The sequence below is a fragment of the Ursus arctos genome, unplaced genomic scaffold (assembly GCF_023065955.2).
Source record: "Ursus arctos isolate Adak ecotype North America unplaced genomic scaffold, UrsArc2.0 scaffold_25, whole genome shotgun sequence".
NCBI classification, from domain to species: Eukaryota; Metazoa; Chordata; class Mammalia; order Carnivora; family Ursidae; genus Ursus; species Ursus arctos.
Window position 1 is genome coordinate 36,098,116 of NW_026622930.1, and position 17,955 is coordinate 36,116,070.

Below are 17,955 nucleotides of genomic sequence, written 5' to 3' on the forward strand. Positions count from 1 at the left end.
GGGGATCGAATGGGACCAAAATGGGCATAGACTGTGTCCTACAGAGCTTACAGTCCAACAGGCAGATATGCATCCATCAGATCATAACACAAATAGGTATAAAATTGTAATGAGGAAGAGGTGCATCATGTCTAAAATTATTAGGTATGACCTGGTCAGAAGGTCAGGAAAGATTTACAGAGGTGCTGACAGTTGAGTTAAGCTCTAAATAACTGCAAGTGTCAGATAAGTGAGGAAAAGAATGGTGTTTAGGCAGAGAGAATGGCAAATTAAAACGTCCTATGTTGGAAGAAAGCTTGAAGCTTACAAAAATATAAGAAAAATTTGACTGTGGCTGATTTGACAGACTTTGAAGTCATCAGAGGCCATGGCAAGGATTTGAGCATTCTGAGAGCCATTATAAGCTATTGACAGGTATTAAAGCAGAGAGAGAACATGATCCAATTGGCAATTTGGAAAGACCTCTCTGGCTTCAGTGTGGACAATCCTTTGAAGAAATCTCGGAGAGGGTTGGTGTAAATCAATTAGATAGCTGTTGGAGTGATCTGGGGGAGAGGTGATGGAAGCTTGGATTTGGGAGATGATAGTGAGGGTCCAGAGAAATGGAGAAATTTGAAAGTTTGAGGAGATAAAATTAATAGGATTTGGTGATGAATTAGATATAAGGATAATGAGAAGAATGTTGAAAGATGGCTTCCAGATTTCTGGCTTTCATAATTGCATGGATGGTAATTACATTCTCTAAGATATTGAGGTCCATTTAAGATATCTAAGAGTATATCTAGTTCATAGTGGATATCAAGATCTAGAGTTTATAAAACAGGTCTTGTTTGGAGATGTAAAGTTATGAGTTACTGAACCTATGGAAACAGGTGAAGTATAAGAGGAACTCATGTGGAGAAACTTTAATATATACTCACTGGATATAGAATGTTGAACCTGCAAAGATGATGGAGGACTATTCAGAGAACTGGGGGAAAGTCATTTTATAAAAGCTAAGGGTCAAGAAATTTTAAAGAGGGAGTGGTTACCAGTGCTTCTGAATTGTCAAGTGAGATGATAAAAAACATCCTTTGGGTTTGGTGACATGGAGAGATTACCGGTGATCTTGGTTGTCCTGGAGTGGTAAGGAAAGAACCAGATAGGAGTGAGTCGAGTGAATAGGAGCTGAGAAGATGGAAACAATGAGAATAGACAACTTTTATGGAAAGTTTGTCCAGTGAAGAGTTGGAGACAGACATGGCGGTAACCAGAGGGGGAGGTAGGCTGAGTGGTACTCATTGATTGTGTCATAGAGAAGGTAGAGTGAGCTGGTTCTGAAAGGTTTTAATAGGTAAAGGGATGGGGGAAAGCATTTCAAGTGGGTAATAGACATCATGGGTGAGTATATTTTGGGGTCATAATGAGAAAACTGACTTAACTGCAATAGTATGGACTTTAGAAATAATGAGAAGTATGTTTGTATAAGTAGGGAGAGTGGAGCTGTCTAAGAGTTCTAAGTCTGGGAGAGAATCTGATGATGTAAGCACTTGGGAGTCTTGATCTGGATGAGGAGTGGTAGGATGGAGACAGGGATTTGGGGGGACAAGTGAACTTTAGTGTGACAAACAAGTTGAGGTAGGGAGACCATGTAGCTGAATGGACTGCACAGCTGCTAGTCATGAAGTGGAGAGCATATGGGTTAGTGGGAGTAAACTGAGTAGGACCCAGCCTGGGCTAAGAGGAGAAAAGTTAATTTTCCATGATCACATTATAACTCTACTTGATGCTATATATAAATGAAAATGTCATATATTTATAGAGGAATTTATACTTTATGAAGCATTTTTTGTGGGAAGCTCATTTTAATCTCTACTTTAACCACCCTATGTAACAAGAAAAGGTAGTATTACCATTCTTGTAGCTAAGGTTCATTTCACAGTTTTCCTAAAACTTCTGAATCTCTGGTCTTTTGTCTTCTTTGTGTTTTCTTTTAAATTTGAGGTAATTAATTTATATGTGATAAAATACACAAATCTTAAGTGTACAGTTCAATTGATTTTGATAAATGTATACACTTGTGTAACTTATATCTCTATAAAGATGGAGAAAAATGACCTTTCCCAGAAAGTTCCTTTTTCCTCTTTCGTCTCAGTTCCCCTACCCGTTCCCTTTAGCAATTATTGCTCTGATCCCTATCACCATAGGTTAGCTTTGCCTGTATTTAAACTTCAGATGAATGAAATTATACCTTCTGGCTTCTTTCAATCATTATAGTGTTTATCAGATACACCCATGTTGTTGCATGTATGCGTAGTTCCATTTTAGAGCTGAGTAGCTTTTTTTGTATGAATATGTCACAATTTTTAATCCATTCTCTTGTGATGGACATTTGCATTGTGTTCAATTTTTGGCTGCTATGAATAAATGTGATGTGAACATTTTCTACAAGTCTTATTGTTAACATGTGTTTTCATTTCACTGAATAAATGCCTAAGAAAGAAATTTCTGGGTCATAGTTAAATATTTAACTCTACAAGAAACTATTTTTCAAAGGGATTTTTCCATTTTATATTCTCGTTAATAATTTTACAGAGAGTTTCAGTTGTTTCACATTCTCATCAACATTTTGTATTATTAACCTTTATAGCCATCCTAGTGGTTGAGGAGTGATCTATCATTATGCTTTTAATTTGTATTTCCCTGATGTCTGATGATGATGGGCATCTTATTCTTATGGTTTTTGGCCATTATTTATCTTCTTTTGGGAAATGTCTGTTTGAGTCATCTGCCCATTTTGTTCATTGGGTCATTTGTCTTTTTGTAGGATTTTTGGGTATGTTCTGGATAGGAGTTCTTTCTCAGATACCTGTATTGTAAGTATTTCTTCTCAGTCTGTGGATTTCCTTTTCACTCTTTTGACAATGTCCTTGAATGAGGAGCTGATTTTCATTTGATGATGTCTAATTTATTTATCAACACTTTCTATTATGGTGATTGCTGTATGAGTCTTATCTAAGAAATTCTTGTCTTCCTTAAAGTGGCAAAGATTTTCTCCTCTACTTTCTTTTTAGTTTTCACCTTTCTATTTAGGTCAATCACCCATTTTAAATTGTTTTTGTGTGTGTGTGGTGTGAGGTAGCAGTCGTGGTTCAATTTTTGCTCATGTGGTCATATAGTTGTTTTAGCACAGTTCATTGGGAAGACTTTTCTTTACCCATTAAACTGCTTTGGCAAAAAGTCAATTGACTATTCATGTGAGGGTCTATCTCTGAACTTTTTAATCTGGTTGTATGTTTCCCCAACTTGATTCTTCTTTTTCAGATTTTATTTTGGATTATTTTAGATAATTTGTACTTTCATAAACATTTTATGATTACTTTGTCAATTACTTCAAAAAAGCCTATTGGCATTTTCATTGGGATTGTATTGAATCTATAGATCAATTTGCAGAGAATTGATGTCTTAAAAATATTCAGTTTCAATTCATGAGCATGGACAGCTCTCTTTTTGTCTAGGGGCAAATGGAGAGGGAGAGAGAGAATCTCAAGCAGACGCCCCACTGAGTGTGGAGCCCAATGCAGGGCTCTATCCCATGACACCTTGAGATCATGACCTCGAGATCATGACCAGAGCCAAAATCAAGAGTTGGACGCTCAACCTGTTGAGCCACCCAGGCGCCCATGGTGGTTTGCTTTCTGTTCGCCTTACCAGTTGTTTGTTTTTACCTTCTTGACATTTTTTGTGAGTGTCGTCATCATTATTATTTTGATTTTTTTTCTTTTCAGCTAAAACACCTACCACATTTGTTTTACTGTGATTCTGCTGACAATGAATTCTTTGTTTTGCTTCTGAATGTGTCTATTTTGCCTTCGATTTTGAAGGATACCTTTGCTCTACATGAAAATCTAAGTTGATAAATATTTTCCTCTCAAGATTTTATAGATGTCATTTTATTGTTTTGTGGTCATCTGTGTTATTCATGAATGTATGCTGTAATTATTATTTCCCCAATACTTTCCAAACATATTTAAATAATCTTTTTTCTTTGGATGTTTAAAAGACTTTTTTCCCTTCTTTTTTATTTTCAGCTTTACGGTTGCCCATCTTTCTACTGTGGCTTTGCTTGCATTTATCTTGCTTGAGGTTTATGAACTAAGATCTCTATGTTGTTATTTTTCATGCAGTTTGAAAAATTTTAGTCATCTTTTATTCATATAACGTTTGTGCCCTATTCTGTCTTTTTTTCCCCCTGACTCAACTACATATGTTTAGACTGCTTGGTGTTGTCCTATGGAACATCTTTTAATCTCTTTCTCTTTTTGCTTCAGTTTGGAATCACTGGCATTGATATGTTTTTAAACTGTTCGTTTTTAGTGTTCAATCTACTGTTAAACCTATCCAATGAATTTTTTTATGCCAGAGGTTATATTGTTAATTTCTATGTTCCCATATTGACCCCTCCATTGTTTATTTTTTCCCCTGGATTATCATAAAAGTTTTCTGTTTCCTTGCATGCCTAATAGTTTTTAGGTGTATACCGGACACTGTGTTCATACACTGTAGAGAGTAGGTAGTTAAATTACTGGTGGGTTTCCTTGATCATGATTTTAGCCTTTTTTTTTTTTTTAGTGTTAATGTATTTTCTAATTTTTAATCTTAGTCCCAGGTTATAGCCCATTATCCCGGGACTTGTTTCTTATTTCTAAAGCATGACCTTCTGTGGCTTAAATGGAGAACTTGAGGTATCTACCAAGCTACTCTAGCTTGATAGGACTTGAACTTAAAAATTTATCTTCTAGCCTTTAAAGGTGGTGAAATTTCTGCTTACCTCCTGCCTTCTAGTCATTGCTAGAGTAGACAGGTTTCTTGTAGTCTCATTTTGTGCATGCATAGTTCAGATCACAGAGAAGAATTTGAGGTAAATTTGTATACAGGTTTACAGCTCCATATGTTAAAGGATTTCCCCCTCCACTTCAAGCCGGTCTAGCAGCCCTAAATTGTGACTTTTGACTATTTAGTCCCATAAGACTTTTCTGCTTGAGCTCTACCACCAAGGATCTGCATAAACTGGAAATTTGCTCTCTGGGGAATGGACAGTTAAATGAGTATCTTATTTAATGTATCTCTTTTTTTCCTAAGGGTTTGTCTTTTTTTCAGTTTCTGTCTACTTTTGGTTGTTTTTAGTACCTTGAAACAGATTTTTGCCATATTTTGTCCAATGCTTCTAGATTTAGCATCTATTCTGATAAATTACTATTGGTTGTTACATATTTATTTTTCTTAACATGTAATTTTTTTTGAGAGTAAAGGGTATGTTTTATTGGTCTTTATTCTGTCCTATTGTCTGACCTAGCGTAGTGCCTTTTACTTAGCAGCTACTTAGTAAATGTTGAATTGCATCGTTATTTTGATGAAGACCAACTTCGAGTCAGGATTTAAACTTAAAGCCTTAAACTCGTAGCTTAATTTCCCTTTTAGGACACTATTTTGAATATGAGTTCAAAGGAGATATTTTTGGTATTTTGAATTTTTGAAGTATAGTCTTCCCTTAAAATTTACTCTTTTTAAATATTCAATTTTTAATCGAGGTTGATATCAAAAGATTATTTTTTGTATTAATTTTTTAAAATTTAAATTCAAGTTGGTTAACATACAGTGTAGTATTGGTTTCAGGGGTAGAATTTAGTGATTTATTACTTACATATAACCCCAGTGCTCATCCCAGTAAGTGCCCTCCTTAATGCCCATTCCCCCATTTAGCCCATCCCTCCACCCACCTGCCCTCCAGCAATCCTCAGTCTGTTCTCTATATTTAAGATTCTCTTATGGTTTACCTCCCTCTTTGTTTTTATTATGTTTTATTTTATACCTAAAGCAAGTCACTTCTCCATGCAAAATAGACCAGAGACGTTCCTTTTATTTACAATAATGATAGTTTACAAATTCTGTGTGGAATGTGGTTGAAAATAATATATGTGAATAATTTTATTTTAAAAAAGGAATCTTCAATGTTATTTTAAATTTTTTTTGGAGATTTATTTATTTATTTGAGAGAGAGAGCGAGCACGTGAGCAAGTGGGGGGAGGGGTAGGGGAGAGGGTCAGAGGGAGAGAATCTCAAGCACACTCCCCACTGAGCATACAGCCCTCTGTGGGGCTCCATCTCATGACCCATGAGGTCATGAGCTGAGATGAAACCAAGGGTCAGAAGCTTAATCAACTGAGCCACCCAGGCGCCCTTCCTCAATGTTATTTTAAATTAGACTTCTCAAGATCAATTTAATGGACAATTTGTCCCATGATGTCAAAATTACAATAGAATTTTTGGAGCAGTCATACAAATCTGCCTTAATATTATCAAGTTAAGTTTTCTCAATTAGTGGAGAAGTGACTCTGGCCCTAATCTAAATAAATTAATCTGTTTTTAGGTGTAATTATCATAGTTATTAACATTTACTTAATATTAACCATACTTGCTTTTCATAGCTTAGAATATACTTGAATGCAATGAGGTATTATAAACTGGCTTTTTTTTTCCCAACAGATTTTTGTATGCAAATCTTGTACTTATTGCAGATCTCATTTGATAATCATGCTAAACTGATTATGTCAATCTTAAGAATAGGCTTTATTATTTGTACCATAACAAACCATAGTTGCATTTGTCTATAAATTTGTCTTTTTATTTACTTGAAAGAAGTACATTGTTAAATGAAGATAAAAAACTTCCTTTTCCTTCTTTCTTCTTTAGAATCGAGTTTCTTACTGGGAAATGCCCAGATTGTGGATTGGCCTGTAGTTTATAGTAATGACGGTTTTTGCAAACTTTCTGGCTATCATCGAGCTGACGTCATGCAGAAAAGCAGCACTTGCAGGTAGGTAATAGAACAGCTCAGGAATCTTCTGTAAAATTTAAGTAAATGCTGAATGTGGCTACAGGCTAAACTGACAGTAGTCTACTCGACCCAGGTTTTGCTTCCCTGTGGTTTTTGCTTCCTGCGGTTTTGTTTCCTGTGGTTTCATGCTTTCAGTAATTTGTTATCCACAGTTCACCACTTCCAGGAGCAGATGCTCCTCCTTCTGATGCCTACATCATTCACCTCACTGCCTCTCATTTCCTATGAAATGCTATGCTATTTCCTATGAAAATGCTCCTGCATTTTCTCATTTCACATCTTCACAAGGAAGGTGAGTACAATACAATTAGATGCTTAGAGAAAGAGAGAGACCACACTCACCTAATTTTTATTACAGTATATTGTTATAATTGTTCTATTTTATAATTAGTTATTATTATTAATATCTTCCTTTGCCTAATGTATAAATTAAACTTTTATTATAGGTACGTATGTATAGAAAAAAACAGTTTATAGAGTGTTAGGTACTATCTACGATTTCAGACATCCACAGTGGATGGGGGGGTCTTAGAATGGATCCTCCCCAGATAAAGGGAAAATCCTGTGCTTATACTTTCCGTGATATTGGGATTTATTTATAATAAGAAATATATATTTGTCTTTTGACATGGTTCCTGGCACAGGTCTCTTAAAACCCTTAGAATTTCCTGTGATAAGAACGATTAAGGTGCCTTTTATTATGTTAATGGAGACCTTTGGAAAGCCCTTAAGTAACCTTAGTATGGAGGCTATGCCTTGGGGAACCATCCAGGTAATTGGAGAGTTGAAGCTTTCAGGACTCCAGCCCCTCGACCTTCCAACCTCTAGGGAAGGGACGGGGCTGGAGGCTGAATTAATTGCCAATGGTCAAGGATTTAATCAGTCATGACTATGTAGTGAAGCCTCCATAAAAATACCGAAGGACAGGGTTCAGAGAGATTCTGGGTTGGTGAGCGTGTGGAGGAGCTGGGAGAGTGGAGCACCTGGAGACAGCATGGAACTCCGTGCTTTCCCCCACACCTTGCCTGTGCGTCTCCTGGATCTAGCTATGCCTGAGTTGTGTCTTTTCTAATAAACCAAGTGAATGATCAAAGGCGCAAACTCTGTCAGAGAACCACTGATGGCATCAGCGCTTCTTGATCTAAACCAGTGATCTAGTAGGTAAAATATTTCTCTGAGCTCCGTGTGCTGCCCTAGCAAATTAATCAAACCCAAGAGGGTTGTGGAAACCTCCAGTCTGTAGTTGGTAGGTCAGAAGTACAGGTATCAACTTGTGCTTTCAACTGAGTGGGGGTGGGGGGTGGTCTTGTAGGACCGAACCTTTAACCTGTGGAGTTATGCTATCTTTGGATAGACAGCGTCAGAATTCAGTTGAATTATAGAACAACTGTGACCGAACCAATGTGAGCTCGTTCCTCGGTGAGTCAGAAACTGTACCAGGTGGAGTTGTCACACAGACAAAACTGTATTTGCAGCAAATAAGGACATCACTGGGAATGGCTTCCAAAGCCGTGACTCCGCAGAACGAGGGTGAATAGATTCCTTTAATTTACGGTAAGGATGAATAGTTAGGGAAGTCTTGTCTTCGAATGTACAGGTGGGCATAAGGTCAGGAAAAACATGCCTATATGCACATTGTATGTTATGTAAATGAGGCTTGTGCTCCTCCAAGGGCAGAGATTTTAGTATTATAATGAGGTGAAGGTAGTGGTGGGTCGTTCCAGAGGGCGCTCCGTGGTCCATCTGCGCAGGCGCGAGTCAGGGGTGACGCTCAAACTGGTGCGTGTGGCTGGCGGGCTGGAGGTCTTGTCAGCGCAGCCGCTTTTGCTGGAGGGACGGTTTCGTTTTCCATTTGCTTGAGTTAAGAGACAAGCTGGAAGGAAGAGCTTAAGGAAAAACGTGGGAGAAAGGTCGGTGAGTACAAGCAGGTGGGCAGTAAAGATCAGATCTTGGGGTCTAGCTGATGATACAACCAGCTGGTGTCCCAAGAATTGCTTGTTGGTGGGGAGACTGTTGTCCCCCCCTTCTCCCCCCATTGATACCACAATCTATTTAGTCACATATAAAAACTGTAGAGTAAAAATTGTATTAGAATATCAAGGAGACTAGATTGTCAGTGGAAATACATAGTTTAAGAGCCATGGGGGGAACTTGTGCAAAGAAAAAGATTTTTGCACATCTGTAAATCTATTAATTCATGCAATAAATATTTTTTGACTATACGATGAGCCATGAACTTTTCTAGGTGCTGAGTGATCAAAGGAGCATCCTCTGTCAGAGAACCACTGATGACATCAGCACTTCCTGAGCTGCTAAAACTGTCTTGAACAGGGTAAACAGCCCGCAACCAAGTAGGACATAATTCATGAACATTTAAAGAGTGTCAAAATGAAGTTTTTACATCCTGTGAAAATCACATGTACTTTGTAATGTTGGTACATTGTACCGTTGCTATTTTGTTTGGCTTATGTAAAACAGAATCTGGCATTTACATTATTTATAACAATTCTTTCTAAAATATGCCATATCTGTGAGTTTAAAGAAAGTATTATGAAAAAAGATCATATAAAAGAAAAGGAAATTCTATAAAGGAACCAATTTAGATCCGAAAACTTGTCCACAATATTTCAGTAAGGCCAGATGGGATGTTTTTTCCTTGAGTTAATTTTTCTTCAAGGCTCTCACTGAACTAAGCACCAAAATCATGTTATTTTGGAACTATAAGGGATCTAAATTATTTTCTACTCCAAATCCTTTGTTTTTCAGAGCAGAAAACTGAGGTAGAATTATGTTTAAGGACTTACCCAGGGAAATACAATGATTTATTTGTCTTTTTTTCTATATATTTATGCTGAAAAAAATTATATATCCTGCATCTTCATGGAAGCCAGGGATTTCATATTATGCCAATGAGACTAAACCTGACTACACATAGGAATCACTTGGAGAGGTTTTGCACCACATAGATTCCCAGACCTCACCTCTGGGAATCACGTTTTCAATCAGAATCCCCCAAGGTGGGAGGTGGGGGCAGGTATCAGTACCTTTAACCATTGGCTTCAGACAATTCTGATACTTAGCCAGGATTGAGAAATAGTTTCTTCGAACATCTTCTTCCTTCATTTATCTGGTCCCCACAATCCTCGTTTTTATCTCTAAAGTTATTTTCACATTCAATCTTCACTCCCAGGTCTGAAATTGGTAAGCAAGAGTGATGGAAAACTGTGGCCCCCCTTATGGAGAAACTGCCTTTGGTAGCATTGATGTCTTGGTGCCTTTTTCTCCCATTGGATGAATATTAGCTCCCAGTGGCACTGCCACTAAGCTGTGTGTTCTAAGTTCTGGGAGGTTGAGGTCTGTATTGAGCTTCTCTGTTTTCTTATGTGTCAGCGGGCTTTAGGTTAGGAAAAGGTGAGTTTTATGATAAGTGTTACTTATGGAACAGGCTCTATAGAGAGTTCCAGGGACTGTCGATTCTTCCATACCCATTTCTTCTTTTTGAACTGTGGACATCCCATCATCACACCATGCCTGTTTCAGATGCCGTCTTCCACCTGAAGGTATTTTTGACGCCTTCAACAAGATTGTCCTCCTCTGATGCACTTGTGGTTCATTATTTGGCATTATCATCTGGCCTTAAACTAGCTTTCCTTATCCCTCAGGGTTTTCATTGCTACTGCTTTTGTCATTTTTGAGCCATATTCCTCTTCATATCTCGATATATTGTGAAGTTCTGCTCCCATCTCTTAATTTTGTGTATCTGCCTCTACTTCCAGTCTCTTTTCGTTGGCATGTGCAATGTGTCCTACAAAAGCGTTCATTAAAAAAATTCTTGCATGTTATATTAGCATATTCTCTCCTCTAAAAGAGCTGCTTTCTTCCTCCCACCACCAGTGTTAGATTATAAATGTCTTTAAGGTAGGTATTTCATCTTGTTCACTTCGTATGCACCAAGGACAGAGCTCAGTGTTTTGTGTTTGTATTTGTTGAATTAGATTGGCTTGCGTTGCAATAAAGCCCAGCCTAGGTCTCACATGCTTCTGTATAACATGCTTTTGTTTATTGTATTTCATCCCATGTGTTATGGCGTTTAAGGTGGGTGAGAGAGCGGAGAGCTTTGGGTTATGTTATGCTTTTTACTGTGGGAAGAAGTATGCAAACCTTCCCCCCAGTTCTTCTTCACTATTGTTAGAGATGGCATTTTCAAAATGATAATAGTCTTTTTTTTTAAAGAATTTTAAAAAAGATTTTTTTTTCAAAAGTTTTTATTTATTTATTTGACACAGAGAGAGACAGCCAGCGAGAGAGGGAACACAAGCAGGGGGAGTGGGAGACGATAGAAGCAGGCTCTCAACAGAGGAGCCCGAAGCGGGGCTCGATCCCAGGACTCTGGGATCATGCCCTGAGCCAAAGGCAGAAGCTTAACGGCTAAGCCACCCAGGTGCCCCTTTAAAAAAGATTTATTTATTTATTTGAGAGAGAGAGAAAGAGAGAGCATGTGCACAAGTGTGGGGGAGGGGCAGAGGGAGGGAGAGAATCCACAGACTCCCCGCTGAGCAGGTAGCCCTTTGTGGGGCTTGATCTCAGGACCCTGAGATCATGACCTGAACTGAAACCAAGAATCAGCTGCTCAGCTGACTGAGCCACCCAGGTGCCCCTGAAATGATAATGTTATTAATGTAAGTGATTATTACTTGATTGCACAAAACACCTAATGTGTTTTGCTGATCTAAAAATTGCAACCAGTTTAATGCCTTCACAGAACAATGAAGACTAGCATCTGATACATGAGCAGATGATATTTGAACATTACTAGGTTTTCTTATAGGCATAATTTATTTTAATGCACTCCCCTTTTAAACCTCCTTGTCCCCTTTTAAAATTAAACTCTACCCATTTTACGTTTACTGCAGCATTTTTTAGAAGAATAAAGTCCTAGAAATAGTCAAAATGTCCAGTAGGTCTGCTAAAAAATATTATGGCAAAGTCAAACTTTCTAAATCATATGTTGGAAGGATAAGACACTGAAAGAAGCTAAAAACATATTTTTTAAGTAAAAAAAAATCAACCAAGCAAACAAAAAAATAGTTCACAGAACAGTATTTACATTCTGATTTTTTACATATGGCTTTTTTCTATTTCCTATATAAATCTGTAAAAACCTTTGACTATCATGCACAAGGAAACAAGAAAAGAAGGAAAGAAAAAAGTTATATACATGCATAGATTATACGTGTTATATATATATAATATATTGTTAAAGCTAAGAGTCATAAAGTTTGGAATCACTGCAATTCTAGTTGGAGATAACTAGTTTGACACTGAGGTTAGCCTTGCAAATCATTCAAAGAATTTTACTGATTTTAATAATGAGAAGTTTTAGGCAAACATAACAGAATACGAAACTACCAATCAGTGAGCATCAGTCTGTGAGGAAACGATATGACATTTATATGCGGAAAAATAAATCATCTTTTTTTTTTTTAAGATTTTATTTATTTATTCGACAGAGATAGAGACAGCCAGTGAGAGAGGGAACACAAGCAGGGGGAGTGGGAGAGGAAGAAGCAGGCTCATAGCAGAAGAGCCTGATGTGGGGCTCGATCCCACAACGCCGGGATCACGCCCTGAGCCGAAGGCAGACGCTTTAACCGCTGTGCCACCCAGGCGCCCCCAATAAATCATCTTTTTATACAACTTGCATTAGATGGATTAAAGTAGTGACTGATAAAAATTAATGTTCTACATTTAATATACTCAAATATGAGTTGTTTGGGAAAATGAAAAAATTAATTTGTGATTTTATGACATGAAGAGGCTAATATTTAGTTCTTCCATTTCCTTGTTCCTTCTTTGCCCTTCCCAATTGGTCTCCCATTAGATCAGGTGCATGGAATTAAACTAAACTTACTCCCCAGTTTGTCCCAATAATATTATGATCCCTCTGGGCAAAGTCTCCATTTTATTTTATTTCTTTTTCTTGCCTTTTATTTCTTTTCCCCTTTAATCCATCCCCCGTCCTTTTCCATAGTTATTCCTTCTATTGTGTTTACTGTGTGTCTTTCCAATCCATCTTCCATTTGTTTATTAAATACGTGTTTTTTAAAAATGTTACTTCGTGTTTGTTTTTAAAATCTACATAATTCATACCATGCAGTAAGATTGATAGTTTCTTACTGTTTTCTCTCAACATTATTAAGTTTTTGAGCTGTTTTTACATTGCCATGTGATAATCTATTTCATTATGTCTGACGTATAATGCTCCAGTATCTTCCCAGCCTTCTGTTTTATTATCCATTCTAGTAGTCGCGAGCTCCAACTTCTGACAGTTTGCTACGTTCAACAACAAGCATCCTTATACACATCTTGTGGCCCCATGTGAAAAATCATCGGTCCCTATACCCAGAAATAGGATTGCTCGGTGGTAGAGTGTATGCAGAATGTGTAGATTAACTGCTGCCAGATTTCTGTCCAGAGCACCTTTCTGCTTCCACTGTCAGCAGCCACAAGGGAGTGTTACTATTTTCCTACATCCTTGTACTTCATAATAGTACATAATAGTATGTACTTAAAAAAATTTTTTTTATTTGTGTATTTATTTGAGAGAGAGAGAGAGCAGGGGGAGGAGCAGAGGGGGACGGAGAAGCAGACTCCATGCTGAGCAGGGAGCCCGACTTGGGGGTCCATCCCAGGACCCTGAGATCATGACCTGAGCGGAAATCAAGAGTAGGACGCTTAACTAACAGAGCCACCCAGGTGCCCCCTACATTTCTATTTTTAAAAATCTGATGTGTGCTAGGTACCATTTCATTTTTGTTTTGCCTAAATTTCAGAAAAACATTCTAATGACATTTCAGGATTGGAAGGAATTTCAAATCTAGTCCATTTTATTGTCTAATAATTGCGTTTCCAAGCCTTTGGACTGTTTTGCTATTTGTTGAAGGACACAAAATGTATTGCATATTTAAAAGAGATTGTAGGTTTTGGGGGGAGGGTATTTAAAAGCTTCTGATCTTATCTCGTGACCCCCAGAACCCCTGACATTCAAGACATCAAGACAAGCTATCATAGGTTAGGTAGAAACCACGTTAGCATTTTACTTTTGATTGACCGGAGATTTTTTTTTTTTTAAAGATTTTATTTATTTATGTGACAGAGAGATAGCCAGCGAGAGAGGGAACACAAGCAGGGGAGTGGGAGAGGAAGAAGCAGGCTCCCAGCAGAGGAGCCCGATGTGGGGCTCCATCCCATAACGCCGGGATCACGCCCTGAGCCGAAGGCAGACACTTAAGGACTGCGCTACCCACGCGCCCCAACCCGAGATTTTTAAAAGCCCCTTCTGTTTTTTTGTTTGTTTGTTTATTTTTTAGAAGGGTGAGAAGAACAATAGGTAGGGAGGATTGGAGTATATAGATGCTTTCAAATACATTTTTCCCCCCTCTGGGAGGCTCATTAATAATCCTTTATCTGAACCATCAAATGAGACAATGAAGCAATTAAGAGGCACTTTATTGGATGTATTTCACAAGTAGTTTTATTAACACAGGGTCATCTCAGCCGGTGAGAGCACATTACACATGATGGATGTCAGTCAGTTTGGTTCCATTTGGCTGAGGGCTCTGCCTCACACAGTGGCACTGAGGGCAAGTGTTGGGAGAGCAGAGGTGACTCAGTGACGTCACACTCCAAAGATTGGAGATGTCCAGTGCTCTCCCTAGTTTCCATTAATTACATGCCATGGATCTACCATTTATGACTATCTAAATCCTTCTATATATAGATTAATGGGTTCATATAAATTAATGGGTTGTGAAACCTTTTGGTTACGATTCAGTGTATAAAGAAATGATTTCATTTATTCCAAAATTACCTCTTTCAGATTTTGAAAGCTGTGCTGTTTGTAAATTTTCCTCCTCACTCCCCCTCTCTCAGGCTTTTTACTTTTTGATCCTTTGTATAGATTTGAGCCCATTCTCCCATTAACTTTGGTTATAATTTTATTCTTGTGGCTGATTCTGAGCGAGAGACCACATTTACCAGCTGCATTAAGTCAATCTGTGTGGTTTCTGTGATGAACCATTTGCTAGGCTGTGAATTACAGCCTGTAGATAATATTATCCTTTTTGCAGTGACTAAATATGGTGTTTTAGTCCAAGCATTGTTGACCATTAGCAGATTAAGATAGATTGGCAGAACTCATGAATAGGTTATATTTTTTTGTTTTTAAGGTTCCTTTCTCCCTTGGAAATCTGTTAACATTTATAACCATCCTTGCTGGTAGGTAGCATAATGAAGTTTGTTTGTGATATTTTGTTGGCAGAACAAGAGATCCAAGAATAAGTAAATCGTGCTGTAAACCAAGGCCACCTGTCCTTAAAAATGTGCTAGGGCAGAAAATACATGAAAGGTGTACTGCCCAGTGCTCAGGCAAGCTGGATTTAGCCTAGGCTAGGCTTCAGGAAAACTTCTCCCTTACTCCCAGGACCAAATTCTACCACCAGTTAGTTGTGTGGCAAGAAAAGTGGCCAGAATATTCAGGAGCAGGCCCTGTGTGGGTTTGTGCTTCAACCTCATGGGCTCATAAAGAAAGAAGACACACAAAATGATGTATGTATCCCTTTAAGATACAGTGACTCTGCCCATTCGCAAGCCTGGCCCAACCCCTGTTCTAGAATTGTGGAGGAGCTAGAAAGTAGTGGGGTTGGGACTGGAGGGGCTTTCTTCTAACCCCACCCATAAGAAACGTTCCAGTCATAATTCAGCCACTGCACAGCACATTATAACTTATGACTTCATGTGCGTTATCTTTTTAAAACCCTCACCCTCTGAGGTATATGAACATTATCATCATTTTACGGATGAGGAAACTGAAGGTCAAAGCAATTATATGTCTTGCCCATGAATTATGCAGTTTGTAAGTGGTGCGGTGGTCGTCCGTTATATCATGACCACTCAATATTATAGCGGGGTTAGATAGCTTCTGAGCATCTAATTTTATTTTCCTTTCCCATAAGATGACCGTGCAGCTGTAGAAGTCATTTGTAATTACTCTAAGGACAGCTTGGCATTCTAAGAGAGCAATTTAAAGTTCTAAAAATTGTTTTATATTCCATTATATATTCGTGGAGGGTATACATAAAAATGTGCAGAATTATTATATAGGTATATAGTTTCTAAAACCGATGACCATTTCTAAATCTTGGTTTCCTTCAAATTCCACTAACCATTCAAAGACTGCATTGAGCTCCAGCCATCAGGAGTCAGGCTGCTGGAAACCTTGATAAAGACACTCAACATTTACGTGTAAAATAGCTGAGCAAATAAACAAGTGTGCCATTCTCATAGACTGTGTGGAAGCAGTGACTTAGTATGGTTTGAACAACTTCAGATGGAAAGACTTTCATTGGAAGGATGGATTCTACATTTCAGGCATCTTTTAGAGTTCATTTAAAAATATTTTTTATTAGTTAATTGCTGCATTTTACCACTTCAAATATGTGTTCTGTCACATGTATTTGGTTTAATAAACTTAAAAACAAAAATATGAGTGAAACAGTAAGAAATAAAAGATTAATTTTTAAGGAAGTATTCTGATTGTAATAATCTGGGATTTTTTTTTTTTTTTCTTAAAGTGCCTCTGTTAGGGCAGGTAATTTTACCATTGAGAGGGCTAAATTAGTGAAGAATATATTATAGAATTTTTAGAGTTTATTTGAAAAGTTGCTTGTTTTCATGTTCTCTTTAGCATTTTCACTGAATCAGACTTTTGTTGTATTTTTTATTAAGTGACATTATTATATCAATTTCCAAGACAGTTTTTTTTATTTAAGTTGTAATTTATTTTTAAATCCTATTAGAGTTAATTTTTCAACATTTTTTATCTTACTTGCTTGTTATAGTATATATGCTTTCTTTTTTTTTTTTTTTTTAAGGTTTTTCTGTTGGCCAGTTGTGGATATTGTGTTTTAGTTTATTGAGTCATAGCATTCTGACATTTACTAGTAGGAGTAAAAATGGGTTTTGTTTTCTTTCTTTTTAAGACCATAAACATTTAGTTAGCTTAGTTACCCTTATCTTAACTTTTTTCTTCAGTTTTTTAATGTTTTCTTTCTACTGACAAATCTTTAGATTAAAAGTAACAGTAAATTAAAAAAAAAAACTGGTTGATTTAAAAAGTTCACCTGTCTGTAAAAAATATTAACAGTATTAAAGTAGTGTCTTATTTTTTTTGGAGGGCAAGGAGGGTGCCTTTAACTGAGTAATTCTAGTTTTAGTGTAATGCTTTCAAGAGATTTTCGTGAAACTGTCATAAACTGGAGTTCAGGCTTTGGCAGAAGCGATGGTTTTTCAGTGCTGTTTTACAGGTAGGCTTGGAGGCTTCCTCTGTGAGTCTGGCTCTGAGATTATGGAGTTAGAATCTGTCATTTTATTCTGAGATTCTCTTGCTTATTTTACTGTTATAATGAAATTTTTTAAAATAAAAGATAGAAATACTGTAATTGAAATTGCGAATGCAGATTGGGCAGTCTTCGGTAAACTTAATCTATTGCATTTCTTAGTTTCTGGAATTCTAGTTGCTTAGGTTAGTGTTATCATGTGATGGGCCATGACTCTGTAAATTCTGGCTGTCATATGGCATCGCTGTTGAATCCTCTAGCTGTTTTTGGATTTTGCTATTCAACTGTGCTTTTCATGTTTTAAATTTTCTAGATTGATACATTCAGGGGCAGATTTCTCATGAAGATAACGAATCTTAAACTTCAGGGGCCCTCACTTGGGTGACTGTCTTCCAAAGCTCTGTGCCTAATTTTGTTTTATGATTTTCTATTATTTTCTTAAAGAGGGTCCCTAAGATCGTATAAGCTTTAGGCCCTCCCTCACGTGGGTTCACCTTTGGCCAATATGCGAACTTGTCGAAACTGGAAGAAAAGCAGTAACAAAGGTATACTTGAACCTTCAGAAACTTAGTCAGGGTATCTGGCAATGCCATATATTCTTTTCTAGTGGAAGAAAGGTTCTGGATAATTATGTTAACTAGTAGAACTATGTATCTAAAACCAGATGCACAACTGATGATC

The 17,955-nt window shown here is 37.3% G+C and overlaps 1 protein-coding gene across 1 annotated transcript in view; it reads left to right on the forward strand.

The window, feature by feature from the left end:
- The window catches only part of KCNH5 (potassium voltage-gated channel subfamily H member 5), a 277,122-nt gene that overhangs the window by 20,093 nt on the left and 239,074 nt on the right, over nucleotides 1–17,955 (forward strand). Inside the window, exon 2 of the mRNA XM_026486888.2 lies at nucleotides 6,733–6,856. Coding sequence (XP_026342673.1) covers nucleotides 6,733–6,856 — 124 coding nt within the window. The remainder of the gene's footprint in view (nucleotides 1–6,732; nucleotides 6,857–17,955) is intronic.